The 18,037-nt window shown below is 41.0% G+C and overlaps 2 protein-coding genes across 2 annotated transcripts; both read left to right on the forward strand.

The window, feature by feature from the left end:
• The first annotated feature begins 2,969 nt into the window (after nucleotides 1-2,969).
• Nucleotides 2,970-7,765, forward strand: LOC104414091 (probable beta-D-xylosidase 6). The gene is made up of 7 exons (XM_010025112.3): nucleotides 2,970-3,654; nucleotides 3,779-3,901; nucleotides 4,673-4,839; nucleotides 4,920-5,017; nucleotides 5,634-5,984; nucleotides 6,133-6,549; nucleotides 6,914-7,765. The coding sequence occupies exons 1-7, from the start codon at nucleotides 3,073-3,075 to the stop codon at nucleotides 7,513-7,515; spliced, it is 2,340 nt and encodes a 779-aa protein (XP_010023414.2). The 5' UTR covers nucleotides 2,970-3,072; the 3' UTR covers nucleotides 7,516-7,765.
• An 8,094-nt stretch (nucleotides 7,766-15,859) lies between these two features.
• On the forward strand, nucleotides 15,860-16,792 carry LOC104414092. The gene is made up of 3 exons (XM_010025113.3): nucleotides 15,860-16,156; nucleotides 16,391-16,478; nucleotides 16,583-16,792. The coding sequence occupies exons 1-3, from the start codon at nucleotides 15,896-15,898 to the stop codon at nucleotides 16,609-16,611; spliced, it is 378 nt and encodes a 125-aa protein (XP_010023415.2). The 5' UTR covers nucleotides 15,860-15,895; the 3' UTR covers nucleotides 16,612-16,792.
• Nucleotides 16,793-18,037: the final 1,245 nt, after the last annotated feature.

An 18,037-nucleotide genomic window follows, 5' to 3' on the forward strand; every position in this document is an offset into this window, starting at 1 on the left:
GAATTGCTAAGGAAATCTCAGCTGTGCCTCTAAGCCTAACACGTGGGTCGGATGAGATGATATGGACAACAAACCATTTAAGCGCTTACACGGTAAGGAGTGGGTACAACAAGCTTTGAGATTTTGAAAGACTTCAAATGGTAAATCAACCATCCTCATCATATCAACCTCCTAATAAACTATGGACTGAAATCTGAAAACTCAAAACCTACCTTAAAGTTAGATTTTTCATATGGAGTGCGTGCAACAATGCTTTACCTATGAAAGAAAACCTACACAAGTGGAAAATTTTACCTGAATAAGAGTGCTCATTCTGCGGTCAAGCTTCGGAATCTATTGAGAACATATTTATCCTCTATCCCTAGACAAAGGCGGTATAGTCAAATCATAGAATCGTAGCCGACACATCTCCAAATATCAGTAATTGGATGGATAAATAGGTACGGGAGAATTTTACTACAAGGAAAAGCTTACAAGCCAAAGCAAAGTTTGTTGAAGCTATTTGGAGGGTATGGAAAGCTTAGAACAACTGGATCTTAAGAGCAAAAGACCCAAACTCAAGCTTAATATTTGAAGAAACCATATTTTCGACACAACTACATGTGAAATAGGGGAGAGACAACACAAATTGAGCAGATGAGAGATCCTTGGTAGGAGCACAAGCAGATGAGAAGTCCTTAGCAGCAATGCAAGGTAGCTTGCCAAACTATTTTTTTTTTTTTGCAAAATCAGTGTGAACATCACATGGAGCATATTGGGTTTAAAGGAATTGGCAGCAGGAGTAAGCAAAACCAAGATGGAGTCCTCCTCAATGGATTCGCGAAATGAATCTCTGCCCCATCCACGCTTATGGCCAAAGGCCAAAACCCTAACTATTCGGGAGGCGTTGAACTTGTTGAAAGAAAAGAGGGATGCACGAAGTGAATGAGGTCTTTCATTTAATCTATGCATGAACGTATCAACTGATCTGTGCATAGTCCTATCTTCTGATAGCTTATCGGTGGTGGACCGCATCTTGGGTTAGGTCGAAGCACCATGGGCCGCATGCTCTATCATCAATGATTGCATTGCTTTGCTGGGCTAGCTTAAAGAAATTAACCTTTGCTTTGAACTGAGAGAATATAATTAGGCTGCCAATTGGGTAGCTAAGGCATGCCGAGTTGGTTCTCTCTCGACAAACTAGATTGTTAATCCCATTCATTCTCTCTTGTTGATTTTATGTTTGGACATTGAATCCTTGTGTAATCTATTAGTTTTGGGCTAATAATAAAATATTGTTGAATTATGATAAAAAAAAAAAAAGGCTATTTGCTTTAAGCAAATATTTTTAGCAGAAGTGCAATCCCAACACAACCCTTGGAATGATGAGATGTATTTGAAGCTCTCATCAATGGGTGAGGATGGCTTGGAGGACAATTGACAAAGATAATAGGGGAGCAATTAGATGATTAGAATTAAAAAGCCTTGTCCATATTGTCACTGCACACTATTTAATTTGCCCACTTTCTTCTTTTTCTTGTTGAAATTGTTTGTTGTCATTTTGTTGATGGTTAGTCGCCTCCTATATGTAACAAATCTAATTCAAGACTTCAATGCCTGTGCACCGTATATGGCTAATTACTTTCATGGAATCTCATGTGATGGATTTCAACGCGAAAATGAGAAATAATACTCATATTGTCAATTTTATAGAGACAATTGCCTTCCGCATGACAAGAGAAAATCTCTTCTCATTACCATTGTCACTCATAAAATATTGTTAACAACTTGTCTTAAGTTTATGTCTAAATGAAATTAAAAATTATCCGTTTGAATTTGATGGAATTTTCATGCCTTGATACCAACATGGATGTACTTATCTGATTGCTGAATATTGAAGAAAAAACATGCAATCTCTCGGTATTTTGCTAACTGTCCATCTGACATCGCTCTACATAACCAATGTAAAAATTAGGGAAACCTAAAAATATATCTAGATTATTAAATAAACCCAAAACAAGTATCAATAAAAATCTTTTATGAAAAAAAATTTCAATTGAAAGCCCATGCATGTTGCGAGATTGATAACGATGACTTAAAAATATATAAATGACAATAGGGTACTTTAAAAAAGTCGGTTGTCACCATATTTTGTAAATCTCATATAGATGGTCAATTCACTTTAAATACTTCTAGTATAACACCAATCCCATGATTTGCTTCCTCTAAAATTATTCATTTTTAATCACAATAGCACACACATAAAAAGCAACAAAAGCCCAAACCTCCATTTTTTAGTCACAAAAGCATATACATATGAAGCAACAAAAGCCCAAGGTACGTCCAAAAAACCGTCCAAAATAATTTTCCATCCCTCCAATCACATGCTTAACCAACAATCAATGATTAATACAACTCACCAACCGGTCTCCCATCTCGGAATGGCCCCAAACAAAACACCAACTACATGGCTTAGAAGGGACAACATAAATAAATAATTTTCTAAAACGTTGAACCCTCACGCATTCGACGGACTGTAAAGGGTGAACAACAACAAATGATTTCAAACTCTAGTCAAATTTGCAATATAATCCTGAAATTTATAATGATTGAACTTTACCCTAATGTGCATCATTATATCAGAACTTTACTTATTTTATATTACTTTTAGACTTTTTGGTACTGGTTCAATCTATTTTTTTGCTACATTTAATACATTTTATGAATTAACTTGAGAATGTATAAAAAAAATCTAGGAATTATATTAAATTAATTAAAAATACACATCAAATTAAAATTTAATAACCACGTTAAATATATTTAAAGTTCGGGATCACTTCCCGATATTCCCCATCAATAAATAAATATCCACGAGGAATCAATTATTCAAATACCCACTTGCAACTTCTTACATCACTCCTGCACAAACTGCAGGAATTAATCTTACTATAGTCTATATCTACCATCATTGCTCAAGATAAAATAATGAACAACACCCAAAAGATTCTCATCATCGACTGAATCCAAAAGAACCAAAAAAAAAAGCAAGCTCAAGCTCAAGCTCAAGCTCAACCTTCCACATCCCCAAAGGCAATGCCTCCCCTCCAATTCTCCCTCTTCATCCTCACCGTCATCTTCTCCATCTTCACCAAACCCGTCACTCCAGCATCACCCCCGCAGCCGGAGTTCCCCTGCAAGCCGCCGCGCTTCCATCGCCACCCGTTCTGCAACGCCTCCTTCCCCGCCCCCGCCCGCGCCCGCTCCCTCGTCTCCCTCCTCACCCTCCGGGAGAAGATCCGCCTGCTCTCCGACAATGCCTCCGCCGTCCCCCGCCTCGGCATCCCCGCCTACGAGTGGTGGTCCGAGTCCCTCCACGGCATCGCCACCAACGGCCCCGGCGTCTCCTTCGCCGCCGGCCCCGTCGGGTCCGCCACGACCTTCCCCCAGGTCCTCCTCATGGCGGCCGCCTTCAACCGCACGCTCTGGTCCGCCGTCGGGTCGGCCATCGCGACGGAGGCGCGGGCCATGTACAACGTGGGGCAGAGCGGGTTGACCTTCTGGGCGCCCAACATCAACATCTTCAGGGACCCCAGGTGGGGCAGGGGCCAGGAGACGCCCGGGGAGGACCCGATGGTCGCCTCGGCCTTCGCGGTCGAGTTCGTCGAGGGGTTTCAGGTGGGGGGTTGGGATGCCGATTTTCTTCGCAGATTAGCTCTACTTAATTGAAAACAAATCGATCTTTGAGCATGTTTAGCATGAATGTTTGCCGTAAATTGCGTGACGAACTTGGTGAATTCAGGGCGGTCGTGGAGGGAGCGAGGAAGAGGATGATGGGTTGATGCTCTCGGCGTGCTGCAAGCATTTCACTGCATACGACTTGGAGAAGTGGCACGATTTGACCCGATACAACTTCAATGCTGTGGTGAATCTCCCATCTTTGTTCTTTTCTTTTCTTGTTTTGTTAACCTTTTCAAATGATCAGAGGGCAATGAAATGCTATATATAGAAATTGATCTTCGTGATGAATGCAATGGCTCTTGAGCGAAACAGTGGGGAATCGTTCTTTGTGCTTGCTCGCTCTGCTTTCTTCGTGGTTACATACAGTAGTGAAATAAGGAAGTTCATAACACTTGGATGTTTCGTTATTGCTTGGGTTGCATTTGAAGATCTCTCATTAACGGGGACCTTCTGAATATAATGCTAGCTTTAGCTTTGGGCTTCTAATTGTCACTCTTATCATGAAAACTTTATATTGAGATGATGACATACATTCATTGGTGACTGGGATTGATTGTTGTAAACGTTTTAAATAAATCTTATTCTATTAAAAGAAGTTACCAAAGTATTAAAATAATTTTAGTCCTCCTTGTTTTCTTATCTTAACCATTGTCTGTTGGCCTATTCTACTGTGCTCTAGTGAGCTTCCATAGGTGCCTCATGCCAAACGATGCGGGAAGAGGTCATGTGTCCTCAAGCACACAGTTACTTTTCACTAATGTGGTTTCTCTTCACTTGGAAGACAAAATGAATAATTACGGTCAAATGAATGAGACCAAATGAATCCTTCACTAGGCTTGTCTACTATGAAGGAGTTAGCTCTTAATCCAGAAAACTTAGTTGTATTGTAAGAATGTATTACCTCACTTTGTCTGTGTCAATGTGGATGTCTAGCTTAATCCATTTCCCTTTGTAGGTCACACAGCAGGACCTGCAAGACACATTTCAGCCTCCATTTCAGAGTTGCATTCAACAAGGGAAAGCAAGCTGCTTAATGTGCGCCTACAACGAAGTCAATGGGGTGCCTGCATGTGCTATGCAAGATCTCTTACAGAAAGCTAGAGTTGATTGGGGCTTTAAAGGGTAAGATCATTCAGCTCTTTCAGGTCGATTACTGATGCTTTGGGCTTATTATGTAAACCCTTTGCTCGTATTAAGTTCAGATACATCACCTCAGACTGTGATGCGGTCGCCACTATTTTTGAGTACCAACATTTTGTGAAGACGCGTGAAGACGCTGTTGCTGATGCTCTCAAAGCAGGTTATTTATTTTATTTATTTATTTTGTCTTCTGTTTGTTTCTGCTTCTTTTCATTACATATCCACACAGTTTTGTATGCTTGCATTACCTCCCTTGATTATTAATAAATCATGTGTGTGATCCACATGTGAAACCAAAGCCCAAGTCACAAGATGAAGTATATATATATATATGTATGTATGATTGTGTTATACATGATGAACCAAGGCTCAGGGTCTATGAAATTATCCACACGAAACCATTTGCTACTTCATGAAGTGCTCATGACATACAGTTACAGACTCTCATGACATGCTGTTCAATATATAAAGAATATTGGGATGGAATCAGTGACAGATTGATATGGGAATCTTTTTTTTCCGTTGTTACAGAGAGAAATAATGTAAGAATGAAAAGGGAGTGAAAACCAAATGTCAAGACCTTCCTTTGATATATAATAAGAAAGAAAAAGGGAGGGAAGCTCCTTGTGTGCAAAATTGAAAGGGCATTATTATGCCTCCTTCCACTACTCTTAAGAACCTAATAGCTAAAATATCAGCATAGATTTTTGATTTTTGAATTAATGTGTTAGATATTCCATGTTATCTAAGCCATGGCAATGGAATTGTGTTTGCAGGCATGGATATAAATTGCGGATCATTTTTGGTTCGAAATACTGAGTCTGCAGTTGAGCAAGGGAAGGTGGGGGAAGAAGACATAGATAGAGCTCTTCTCAATCTCTTTTCAGTCCAATTGCGTCTTGGCATTTTTGATGGGGACCCCAGGAAAGGACAATTTGGAAGATTGGGACCTAAAGATGTTTGTAAATCTGAGCATAGGATGCTAGCATTAGAAGCTGCGAGGCAGGGAATAGTTCTCCTAAAGAATGAAAACAAATTCCTGCCTTTCCGCGAGGATGTTGTTTCTTCCTTGGCCGTTATTGGTCCACATGCTAGGAACATAAGCAATATGCTGGGCTCTTACACAGGTTTGTTGATGTGCACTTACTTAAGTTGCTTGTCTGATTCTACCCTATGTCCTTGATAGTTGTTCTCTGTACTTCTCCTCTAGATTGTTGTATTTCCTACCACTACATCTATGACTGTCTGAATTGTTACATCTTATTCCTTTCGCAGGAATCCCTTGCAGGCAAAAAAGCCTGTTCGAGGAACTTCAAGCCTATGTACAGATGACATCTCATGCAGCTGGTTGCCAAGACATCCCATGTAATGCAAGCGATGCATTTCATGAAGCAGTTCTGGCTGCAAAGAAGGCCGACTATGTTATTGTTGTTGTGGGCTTGGACTTGACCCAAGAGACAGAAGACCTAGATCGAGTCAGTCTTCTCTTACCTGGACAACAGATGGATCTTGTGTCTTCAATTGCTGCCACAAGTAAAAACCCTATAGTCCTTGTTCTGACTGGTGGCGGGCCCCTTGATGTTTCATTCGCTCAAAATGACCCACGAATTGCGAGCATCCTTTGGATTGGATACCCTGGCGAAGCTGGTGGGAAAGCGCTTGCAGAAATCATTTTTGGTGATGTCAATCCAGGTTTGTTGTTTTGTATAACAACTAATTAGAGAGAAGCTCTGTGCTTTTCTGAAGATGAATAGCTTGAGCATCGTACAATCCATTTTCCCTTTATTTTGCATGATCCCTTGAAAGCAAGGAGGCCCCTCATGTGCATAGCAATTAATTGGACATAAACATCATCAATGGCTGAGTCCAGTTTTGGATCTCCTCTTTTCCCCAGTGAATCTCTTTCTTCTACCTAAAATCATGTAGAAGCAAAGTGTTACTGGCTCGGTTTCTTCTATAGATTTATATATAGAAGTGAATTTGCATTTGATCCCTTGTTAGTGTTAGCATCTTGGACATATGGGCTTGAATTTTTGATGCAACAAACTTTGTTCAGGTGGTCGACTGCCTGTGACATGGTATACGGAGTCATTCACCAAAGTTCCGATGAATAATATGAACATGCGGGCTGATCCTTCTCAAGGTTATCCTGGAAGAACATACCGGTTTTACACCGGCGATAGAGTCTACGGATACGGACATGGCTTAAGCTACACAGATTTCCATTACAAGTTCCAATCAGCACCAGTGAAGCTAACTCTGCTAAAATCTTCCAGAGCTAATCCTTACAGGAACCGAGTACTCCGAGAGGCTGAAGGACTGGCTTCCTTGGACATTGCTGAGATCGAAGAATCCTGCGATTCGCTGAAATTCCGGGTGCAGATATCCGTGACGAACGTCGGTGATATGAAGGGTAGCCACGTGGTGATGCTATTCTCTAGAGCACCAAGACTAATTCGAGGCACCCCACAGAAACAACTTATTGGATTCGACCGCGTGCATACTTTTCCAAATAGATCTATTGAGACAAGCATTTTGGTAGATCCTTGTGACCATTTTAGCGTTGTAAATGAGAGTGGCAGAAGGACGTTGGTCGGGGGCGGGCATGTCTTGATGCTGGGGGATCTGGAGCATATCGTGTCGGTTGAATTGAACTAGCGATTGTGGAATTCATTTTTGTACAACATGTACAAATAATCATTTTTCTTGGGCAGATGGTGCATATTGCCTCATGCGCTTGTTGCTTAGGCGAATTCTTTAGTTGCTTTTGGTTGTCTGGATTTGAATTGGGATAGGATAGGATAAGGTAGGATTTGAAATCCTTTCAATATCCTGTGGATTGTAGGATTAAAAATCCTATCCTGTATTTGGTGTAATTGGATGGAATATTTTTGAAAATCTTTAAAAATCTTCCAGATAACTCTCTTGTTCCTTCTCCAATCTTCGGGCCTTCACTGTTTCGCTAATGACAGGAGGAAGCTCCTCTCTCCCGTAGCCCATTCAGCGAGCAAAATCACCTCATGTGGGGGCTACCATGAGAGGAGGTCTCTTCATCTCTAAATCCATTGATGCCGATCTTCATTGATGGTAATTACATCTTTAGCAAGTCAATATGTCAATTTGCAACCAAAATTTTGAAGGGCGTGATAAGAATAGTGAAAATAAGACAGAGAGAAAAATAAAAAAAAGTGGAATTAAAGACACTAACAAGAAGGGTCTCCCATGTATAGTGGATTCTCCCCAACTTCTTTTTGGTAGGGGTGAAAAATCCAGACCAAAATCAAAACCTTGATCACCATTCAGAGTGAAGTAGAAACAGAGCAGAATAGTAGAAGCTTTCTTGTCTTCATGTGGTGGTGGGTGAGTGGTGAAGGTGAACAGAGCAGAAACAAGTCGAAGAAGAAGAGGGAGAGAGATGACGGGAAGAGAGGGCAAAAGTTGCAGGATAGCACAAGCTTTCCTGTCAATGTTCTAAAATTTATTTTTTTTTTTTTATTTTTTTTCTAAATTTTACATATCCTATCTGGATCTATTCCACCCCTTAGGTGGAATTTTTTTTATCCGGCTATATCCGGTCGTATCCGGATTTCATGTCGTTCCAAACACCGGATAGGATAAAGTTATCCATCCAGAGTTTTTTCTGGTTCACCAAACACAGCCTTTGTGTATATTCTGGAAGTAAACTCTCTTGCATCCATCCTTGCACGGGTTAGATTTAATCTACTTCGTGGGCGAGGGCATGCTTTCGAACCGACCAACCTTGCGGTCCGGAGGCGCGGATAGGGAATTTTGAAGCAATGCAAATGGTGGCATGACAATTACCACCGAAGAACTTCTCTGCTCGATGCTGAGATGGTTTTTGTTTTGGCTATGAACTATGATGAACTGCTGAGCCAGTTAACTCATCCTGCAACTGGGCAGTAGCGCATCCGCATCAGTATAATAGCGTATTGCTTTTCTTTCCGCTTTCAGACGAAAAATGAACAAATGACTGCCCACATATTTTCAGGAATTTTAGTAGAGGAAACAAAAATAAAAATTCTGCACTGTTGTCTCTAGTCCGGTCGAATTGTCAGGTGGATAGGATTGATTCCTATTTCCATAAATTGGGAATCGGCTCTATCCATTATGATTCCCAATTTCAAGTTGAGAATTTGTTCACCTTACCCTTATAGAGACGATAAACAACACCTGGACTCGCTGTAATCTTCAAATTTTATACTCTCCTGCCACATAGGGACTTACCATGTTATTGAAATTGGAGCACCTGACCAACGCTTGGGTAGGCAATCTCTGAAAAATGCAAATAAAAGGAATCGAAAATAGAAATAGACAAAGATGGAAAAAGGAAGCAGATAAAAAAAAAAAAATCAATTATGGATGACAAATAATCTGACATAAAATTGTAATTTTTTTTTTTGGTCAAAAATTGTAATTAATCCTACTTATTATTATTATTATTTTTTTTGACAATTTGAGAATCTTGAGAAGAGGCAAGAATGGAAAAATTCTTAATATTTTTTTAAGCCATTTTTCCGACCAAACTTTCTTCTCGCAGCCCCTCGTCCCCAAATCGTGGTAGTGACGCTGCCATAAAAAAAAAAAAAAAAAAAAAACCTTTGTAATGGAATTTTAGATTGCTTGGACGTGTGTAATGCCGTACAGATGTCTAGTTCGACAAAAGGTGAGATTAATTAGACATTTTATATGCACTTAGCACCTATCTCTGAAGATAGTCTTACCGAATCTCTAGGATATGTTCCTAGTTTATCATTCTTAGGAAAACATAAGGAATCAACCTACTTTCGGGAATATTTTTTGTGGAGAATTTGGCGAGAAACTACTTGCATTTTCTAAGAGGAGAATATTTCTTTTTCTTTCGGAAAGGAGAAGAATAACTCGTTTTGAAGTTCCATTCACATTTTTCTGTCCAAAAAAAAAAAAAGTTCCATTCACATTTCAGAAATTATTTTTTGCAAATATTATTCTTGCTTTTTTGCCGCAAATTGACTGTACAATTATGACTTGCCTATAATAAATAATTGCGCATACTTATCCCTTTAACTAAAGGTATACAAAAAAGGCATATATTCTTGGGATTATTAGGATTACATCTGTCCATGCCCATGACCTGCGAACGTAAACGAAAGTCCTCGCCTTTATCCTCGAACTTTTTATCACTTTGGTCATCCCTTTTGAAGGCTTTTCTTAAACCCTTTTCCTACCATGAAATCCAACAGCCGTCCTTCCCAAAAGATCTGTCCACGGCGTGCCTCTGCAATCACTCTCTATTCGGGAGCCAAAAGATCGATTAGGGTTTCGTTACCCGGATGAGGAAGGAGAAGCTTCATAATTACCCAAGCTGTTAATCATATTTTAAAGGGAAAAGTACTAAAAAATGTTCAATATTTATTACATTAGTATCAATTTAGTTCTAAGTCTTAACTTGATCAATTTAGTCATAAATTTTTTCATATCAGCATCAATTCAATTCATTTGGCCGGCCATCCTACATGTGGCACAACAGGTCTGTAGTAATTTTTTTAATATTTTTTTCTTTTTTTTTTCTCTTTGTCTTCTCTTTTTGCCTCTGGCTGGTGCTGGTCACTGGCTAGCGAGGTCCCCCTTGCTTGGGCAAGGGGTGGCCTTGCCAGGCCTTGCCTGGGCGGGCACGGCCCCTCCGCCTGGGCGGCCCTGAGCCGTGCCTAGACCTGGGCGAGTGTCAGCCTTGTTCCAAAGCTAGTCTGATCATGATTCTGCAGCTGCTGCTGTAAGAACTCCAGTTGCAATTGCTACTGCTGCTCTCTGTTTCATCCTAGAAAAGCCATCGTCCTATCCACAACCTTTATTGATGGCCCAAACAGCAGAACCTTGAGAAGAGCCCCACGTTGACAATCCAACGCCAGTGTTATTCCCAGGGTACAAGTGCGCTTGAATGACCATTTCTCTTTCCTCTGTAGCAAAACACCAATTAAACCAATACCCACTACCCCAAAAGCCTTCTCTCAACCGATTTTGCTTGAAAGTCGAACAACCACACGTTTCCCTGAACCACGCCGGTGTGTTTCAGTCAGGAAGGCTTCACGGGGATCCAGGCTGGTTCTCCTACCCCTATAAAGGGGGTGTGGATGGGAGAACCAATGGGGCCGGTATATTTTTATCGAGACCCCGGACCCGGGCCTCTACCCAGACTTTCCTAGTGGTCAGAGTCTTTTAAGGACTTACTTATATCCAAATGACCATTTCTCTTTCCTCTGTAGCAAAACACCGATTAAACCAATACCCACTACCCCAAAAGCCTTCTCTCAACCGATTTTGCTTGAAAGCCGAACAACCTCGCGTTTGGCCAGGCCTCGCACTTGCCCAGGCCAAGGTGAGGCTTGTCGGGCCTCACCCTCAATCAGGCGACACTTGGCGAGGCTATCCTAACTTGGGCAATGGTTGGCCTCGCTAGATCTTATGAGGGGGGCATTGTTGGCACTTGTCCTTGTCTAGGTACGGCTTGGCTTGTGGTAGACTAGGCAAGCGAGGCCAAACCCCACTTGCCATGCCACGTGACTAGCAGAAAGAAAAAGAAAAGGAAAAAAATTATTAAAAAATATACGAAAATTTCAACTTTTTTGTGAAAATACTTTAACCTTTGGGCTAGAAACACTAGTGTCCTATAAGCCTGCTATCTCTATGGCTGACCCTTGAGGTAGAAATGGAATCAATGAAAGCAGAATTTGTGGGAGGTATGCTATCCCACATTAATAGCTCTTTTGATCTAAAAAGTATGAATTGTATTGGTATCAGTATAATATTTTTATAACTTTTTTTGGTACTTTTGCCAATTTTGAAGGATATTTTGATAGTTCTTTGGTATCGATTGGAGTTTCAAGTTAGACCATAAGATTTTCATGCACTATGAGAGAAGGGCTAAGGTTATATTAGATGCTGCAAATTAGGGTCTGTACCGGTCTCAATGTACTGGTCTCAATTAGGGGTGAGCATGGTCCGGGTTGGGTTGGTCCACCCCCTAACCCTAGGACCAACCTGCACAGTTCTGGTTCTCAATTTTTTGGACTGAGAATCGATCCTATTGAGCTTGGGACCGAGGACCGAATTGACCCAATGGGTTCGGTTCGGTTCCAGGGTCAACCTGGGACCAATCAATAATTTTTTATTTCATTTTTTGTACTCCTTAAAAAAAAAAGATTGAGGACCGGACTGACTCAATGAGTTCGATCTAGTTTCAAGGTCAATCTAAGACTAATCAATAATTTTTTATTTCATTTTTTGTATTCCTTGAAAGGGTAATCGAGGACAGTACCGACCCAATGGGTTCGATGATGAGCGAGGTTAGTTAAGCAAGGCAAGCGATGATGGTTAAATGGGGTGAGCATCGAACAGAATAAGCATCCAATGTTGAGCGGGAAGTAACAAGCCAAGTGAGTATCGAGCGACGAGCGACGAGCGACCCAAAGCAAGCGAGGCAAGTGTCGAGTGGTGAGCAGAGAAGTTGTTTTCTTCGATTTTGACAAATGGAAGACTAAGATGACAAATAAGATAGAAGAGAACGAATACTAGAATGCCATAATGAGTTGTTTATACATTTTTGGACATTCCTTATAAAAACATTTTCCTCATTCGTAAATTATGACTATTGACGCCGTTTATTTTAAAGACATCCTCCTTGCCTTTTATAGGCAATAAGAGGTTACACACAAACAAGGACCAAGCTCACGGCTCTTGAAACAAACAGAGGCTCTCGAAAATCTCGGTAAGGAATTATTTGCACGGTATGAACATTGACAGTGAACAGTGATTTCTCTAGTCTATTGTTACAGTAAAAATGAACATTAACTTGCTACAGTAAACTTGTACGAACAATGTTCTTGTTCAGTAGTCTCGTCCGTCACGAGTATTGTAGTCATAGTCTGAGTCATCTAAACTGTGTACTGTTGTTAGAACATGTTCGTCATACTTTTGTTCAAGTGTTTCAAGGTCTTTTAGTGAGAGGATCTGGTTCAACTGATGTGATGTGGATGCAAATGTTGCAAATGCTAGCTCTTGTGCCCAGTCTGTATTGTTGTTGTTAGCAGGAATGTTTGGCTGAGGCCAATTGGATGACTATATATATTCAGGGTTGGTTTGAATTGGATCGACCTGGGACTCTCAAGATCAAGGATTGACCCGTACAGTGCTGGTCTAAAATTTCTAGGATCAAGGACCGACTCAATCTCCCTAGGAACCGGACTAGGACCGGTAGGGTTGGGCCAGTCCAGGGTTGGTCTAAGGTTGACCCTGGACCGATGCTCACCCTAGTCTTAATCGCTGAAATGCTGTCGATAAAATGAGTGGATCTATGTTGTCTTGACTAAAAGAAAAGAAAAACCTAATTCTTTCACGTCGAATCGATGTCGTCATTAAAGAAAAAGCCCGGATCAAGACACTCAGAATGACTCAGTAAGCTATTTGGATGAGAGCGTATGTTTCCGGGTATGTTGATTACGCTTTATACCTTCTTCCATACAAAGAAAAAGTCACGTCTATAATTGCCAACGGGACCCGTAATGAGGACAATCTTTTCAGCGATGGCCCACGTATAATATGGAGTTGTTAACAAACGCTTATTAAAATACTTATAAAGAATATTACAGTTTTCAAACGCTTATTAACTCTTCTTTTGAACTGTGTAATTACTGTTTTGAGAAACTGAAATGTTTTATTAACGAGTTCTCTATAAACACTTATTAACAATACTCTGCACCTATATTTATTTTATGAAGCTAAAAAAGTCATTTATCTTACTTTGAACTTTTCAAAATTACCTGTATAATATTTGATACACATTGAATGAGCACTTTCTTTTTTGTATAAATGCTTTGATTACATACTTTCTTTCAATGCATAACCAGCCCATTACACGTACACATGTAGCACGTGCCTAAGTTAGTGATACAGGCAATATTAATTAGTAACTCAGAACATTGTCATGCATGCTTAATTTTGGGCAAAGAATTACTTCAAGTGCCATAACTTACGAAAGTGCCACATTCGAAAAGAAATGGATTGCTTAAGTGCCACTCCGGTCAAAATTCAGCCAAAATGTTGACGTGCGCAATTTCCGACGTAAATAAGTACAAAACGACATCGTTTTGCATGCCAACATGACCAAATAATACAAAACGGCGTTGTTTTGGTGCCGACGTGGTAAAAAAATATAAAAATGAATTAAATCTAAATTTAAATTATTTAAAATGTTTAAAAATAAAATTTTTTAATATTAAAAAATTAAAAATAATTAAAAAAAATTTAAAAAGAAAAGAAAAGAAAAGGGGGAGGTGGCTGAGGGCTTAGCCTCAGCCCACCGCCGTCGCCTCCCCGCCATCGGGAAGGGTTGGCGACGGAGGAGGGAGGGTCGCCAAGGTCGCCGGGCCTTGGCCGTGGGCCGGCGACCCGGCGGATCGGGCGGCGAGGGCTCGTGAACCCTCGCCGGTCGGGCCAAGGGCCGCCGACCCTCGTCGGATTTGGGCGAGGCTCGCGAGCCCTCATCTCCGGTCGGGGTTGCTGGCCCCCGGCCGTGGCTCGCGATCCCGGCCGACCCTCCCCCTCTCGTTCTTTGGCTCTCTTAGCCACCTCCCCCCACCCCCCTTTTTTTTTAAATTTTTTTACATTAAAATTTTAGTTTTAAATATTTTAAATAAATTTAATTTAATTTTAAATTTAATTAATTTGTATATATTTTTTTTACCATGTCGTACACTCAAAACGATGCCGTTTTGCACTTGCTTCGCTGAAAAATCGCCATGTCAGGCATTTTGACCATTGGCATCTAAGTGATCCATTTTGCTCGATTTTGATACTTAAGTATTGCTTTCATAAGTTATGGCACTTAAATGTCTCTTTGTACCAAGTTATAACACTCAAGGGGTCTGCACGTCCTTAATTTTGAAACAATTCAATTTTCCGGTCAGCTTTAAACGGAAAAATTACAAAAAAAGTCCTCAATCTATTAATCAGTGCTAAACCTTTTTTGTGTGGCTAATTTAGTCATAAGCTTTATGCAATTGTGCTAATTCAATCTATTTGGCAGCTTTTTAATAAGAATTTATCTTTTCAAAATTTTATACTCTCTCTCTCTCTCTCTCTCTCCAACAGGGGAGGACCGATGGCTAGACTAACGCAGTAGGCAGTGGCCGTTGTTGGATAAGGGGGAGCTTGCCCAGCCACTAGCGAGGTGAGCCTCCCTAGTGGATCGCTGAGCTTGGCCTCTCTCTCTCTCTCTCTCTCTCTCTCTCTCCCTTCCTCTTGCTTCAGCAACCAACCAAAGGGGAGGGTTGATGGCTGGACTAATGTAGTAGGCAGTGGCAAGCTCGCCGCGCCGTTGTTGGGTAAGGGCAAGCTTGCCTAGCCATTGGCGAGGTGAGCCCCATTGGATCTAGCGAGGGTGAGCCTCACTACTAGATCGGTGAGCTTAGCCTCACCCAGATTGAGTGAGGGCTCACCTCTCCATTGTTGGGCGAGGTCAGCCTTGCCCACATCTAGTGACGCTTGCCTCACCCTTGCCTAGTGATGGCAAGGGCGAGCTTGCCATTGCCTAGTGATGGCAAGGTGAGATCACCACCAGCTGGCTGTGTTAGTTCGGCAACCGTCCCTCCCCTTTGGTCGATTGCTGGAGCAAGTGGCAAGGTGAGACCACCAATGGCCGGCCGTGTTAGTCCTGCGACTATCCTTCCCCTTTGGTTGGTCGCTAGAGCAAGAGGAATGGGGGAGGAGGGGAAAAAAGAAATGAAAAAAGAAAAACAGAAAAAGAAAAATGAGATTTTGCAGTTTTTAACTTGATATCTCCTCTTGAGTAATCAATACATTATAAAATTACAATATTCTTCACTAGTATACTAAAGATTCTTTTCGCTTACGATCCCTTTTTTCTCCACTTTTCAATTTGTGCCCACATCTCCGTCGACCTAATCGAAAAACGGCAGCAAATATATGCCTACCAAATAAAGCCGGGAAGGGCAATATCGCCATTATGTAGGGGGGGAATCGATCGATGCACGCGCGATGTAATTCGGTGGGCTCGGTCCGTCCGCATCGTCAGTGTGAAACTAACTCCTCCGACACGACCGCTCTGTCCACGCTCACTTATATATACGATCTCTCCTCTCTCTCTCAAAGAAGAAGCAAAATCATCGCATCTTCCGTTGCTGTTCTCCGCAAATCTCGAGCTCCAAGCAACTCTTCCTCCTCCTCAAGGTACTTTCTCTTTCAAGAGAGATGGACCCCAAGTACGGTTACCCTTACCCTGCTCAAGGTACTCTCTCTCTCTCTCTCTCTGTTATGTACTTTTTCATGCATGCTCCTGATTAATTTCCTGAGAAGTTTCGTCTTTGAGGCCATCGACGAGGTGCCCTTCTCGGTATTCTGTGCGATCGGGACCTATTTTCACACGATTGGTCGATGAGCCTGCATTGACATGTATATCATCAACTTAAGCCTCGAGGATTTGGTTATTCTGATCATTGGTTTGTTGGGGGTGTGGTTCAAGGATACTACCAAGGTCCTCCGGTCATGGCTCCTCCGCAGTATGCACCTGCTCCACCGCCCCGGCGAGAGACAGGGTTTCTCGAAGGATGGTAGTCCTTGTTTTCGTCTATTCACTTCTTTGTTAATTAAGGTTATCATGCGATCTCATTGTTCTCTCTAATCAAGAATATTCTTTCCTTGATTTAATTTGCAGTCTTGCGGCTCTCTGTTGCTGTTGCCTGATCGACGAGTGTTGCTGCGACCCTTCGGTCATATTCGTTAGCTAAGCTGATGGATATTGTTGAGCATTTGCTTGCACAGTTCGACTTGAATAAGTTTGGAAGTGTCGTGTTTTTCTGGGAGTGAATATATTAACCGTCTTTTGCTTCTGATTATATCTATTTTAATTGCCTCGTCTTTGTGATTTGTTTGCAATATCTTGGTAAAGATATCTGAAGTATATAACGTTTCGAATCAAGAACAAATATTGCGTGGGGAATATGCAAAATTGCCTTCCGCACTCATAATTAGTAATTACATGAGAAAGGAAACTTATTTTCAGAATGTATGATCGTCACTCGTAATTAAAAAGGCTAGAATGATGTGCGTATGTATGAGATCACATGGTATGGAAATTAAATTACAAATTTTCATCTAATAACTGCGCTGTAAATGCATAATCTTTTGGCTGTGACAGCACATACAAAATAAATGGGGCCGATATCAAAATTAGTCTTGGAAGCTTTGGTTTAGGCATTATTCATAAGTCAAGTTTTCTGACGAGAGCAACTCTTTAGGAGGAATGTATCGAATGTCGATACACCATCAAACTTGAGCTCCACTCTACTCGCATATCTAGTGCTTGAAATTTGATTTTGATCTTGATCAAGTATAAACTTTATTGCTTGAGCCTGGCTTTAGTCGCAGTGCTTGAACTCAACTCAATTACAGTTATCATGTGAATAGCTTGAGTTTAGAAAGCTCAAATTAAGTCTCAACTTAAGGATATTCATATATGTTTTCACAACCATTTAATAGTTTTGGAAAAATAAAATAAGCTCAATTAGACTTGCAACATCGTTGAGTTGAGTATTAACTAGAGTTCGATTTGACAAGATTCTTGAGTAGCTCGAGCTTGATTGGAAATTAGATGAGTAAATCTCAAGTAATCATTGATTTGGACTCCGAACTACTCGGGAGTAGCTTGACTCAATTCGCCTCTACTCTTGAGCATGAAAAGCCCAAGGAATTCCGCTTATACTCGGCTACTTCTTTAAGAGATAACACGAGGCTTCGAATATTTTGGTCCGACTCGATCCCACGGACGCCTACATTAATAATATGTGCCATCTATATGCATTGGGTGGTGCTTCGCTCATGATGGCAGGTGTAACTTTCAAGGTTTTTTTGGGTGGGAGACATTATAATTCAAACTGGCATTTGAGGCGTCCAAAAATTAATGACATCTAAATTTTCACATATAGATATCTCGCCCCATCATTCGAATATCGTTATTGGAATTCCTGAGGTTCGATTCACGATAAAAAAATATTCTAATGTTACTATAAGTAAGAAAAAACGTAACCAAGTCCCGGAATCTGAAATCTCTAATTTGCAGAAGTAAGGCGGAGCCTTACTCAGCCCCAAGTTGGCTTAGAATACCCAAAAA

Source organism: Eucalyptus grandis, chromosome 8 (genome assembly GCF_016545825.1).
Source record: "Eucalyptus grandis isolate ANBG69807.140 chromosome 8, ASM1654582v1, whole genome shotgun sequence".
Lineage (NCBI taxonomy): Eukaryota > Viridiplantae > Streptophyta > Magnoliopsida > Myrtales > Myrtaceae > Eucalyptus > Eucalyptus grandis.

What these genes read in the sequence shown, in the direction of transcription:
- LOC104414091 (XM_010025112.3), top strand. Translation starts at nt 3,073, where the DNA reads ATGCCTCCCCTCCAATTCTCCCTCTTCATCCTCACCGTCATCTTCTCC. An exon ending in GTTGATTGGGGCTTTAAAGG is followed by an intron (nt 4,840 to 4,919) that starts GTAAGATCATTC and finishes TATTAAGTTCAG; the next exon opens with ATACATCACCTCAGACTGTG. An exon ending in TATGCTGGGCTCTTACACAG is followed by an intron (nt 5,985 to 6,132) that starts GTTTGTTGATGT and finishes TTCCTTTCGCAG; the next exon opens with GAATCCCTTGCAGGCAAAAA.
- LOC104414092 (XM_010025113.3), top strand. Translation starts at nt 15,896, where the DNA reads ATGCACGCGCGATGTAATTCGGTGGGCTCGGTCCGTCCGCATCGTCAG. An exon ending in TTACCCTTACCCTGCTCAAG is followed by an intron (nt 16,157 to 16,390) that starts GTACTCTCTCTC and finishes GTGTGGTTCAAG; the next exon opens with GATACTACCAAGGTCCTCCG. An exon ending in ACAGGGTTTCTCGAAGGATG is followed by an intron (nt 16,479 to 16,582) that starts GTAGTCCTTGTT and finishes TTTAATTTGCAG; the next exon opens with TCTTGCGGCTCTCTGTTGCT.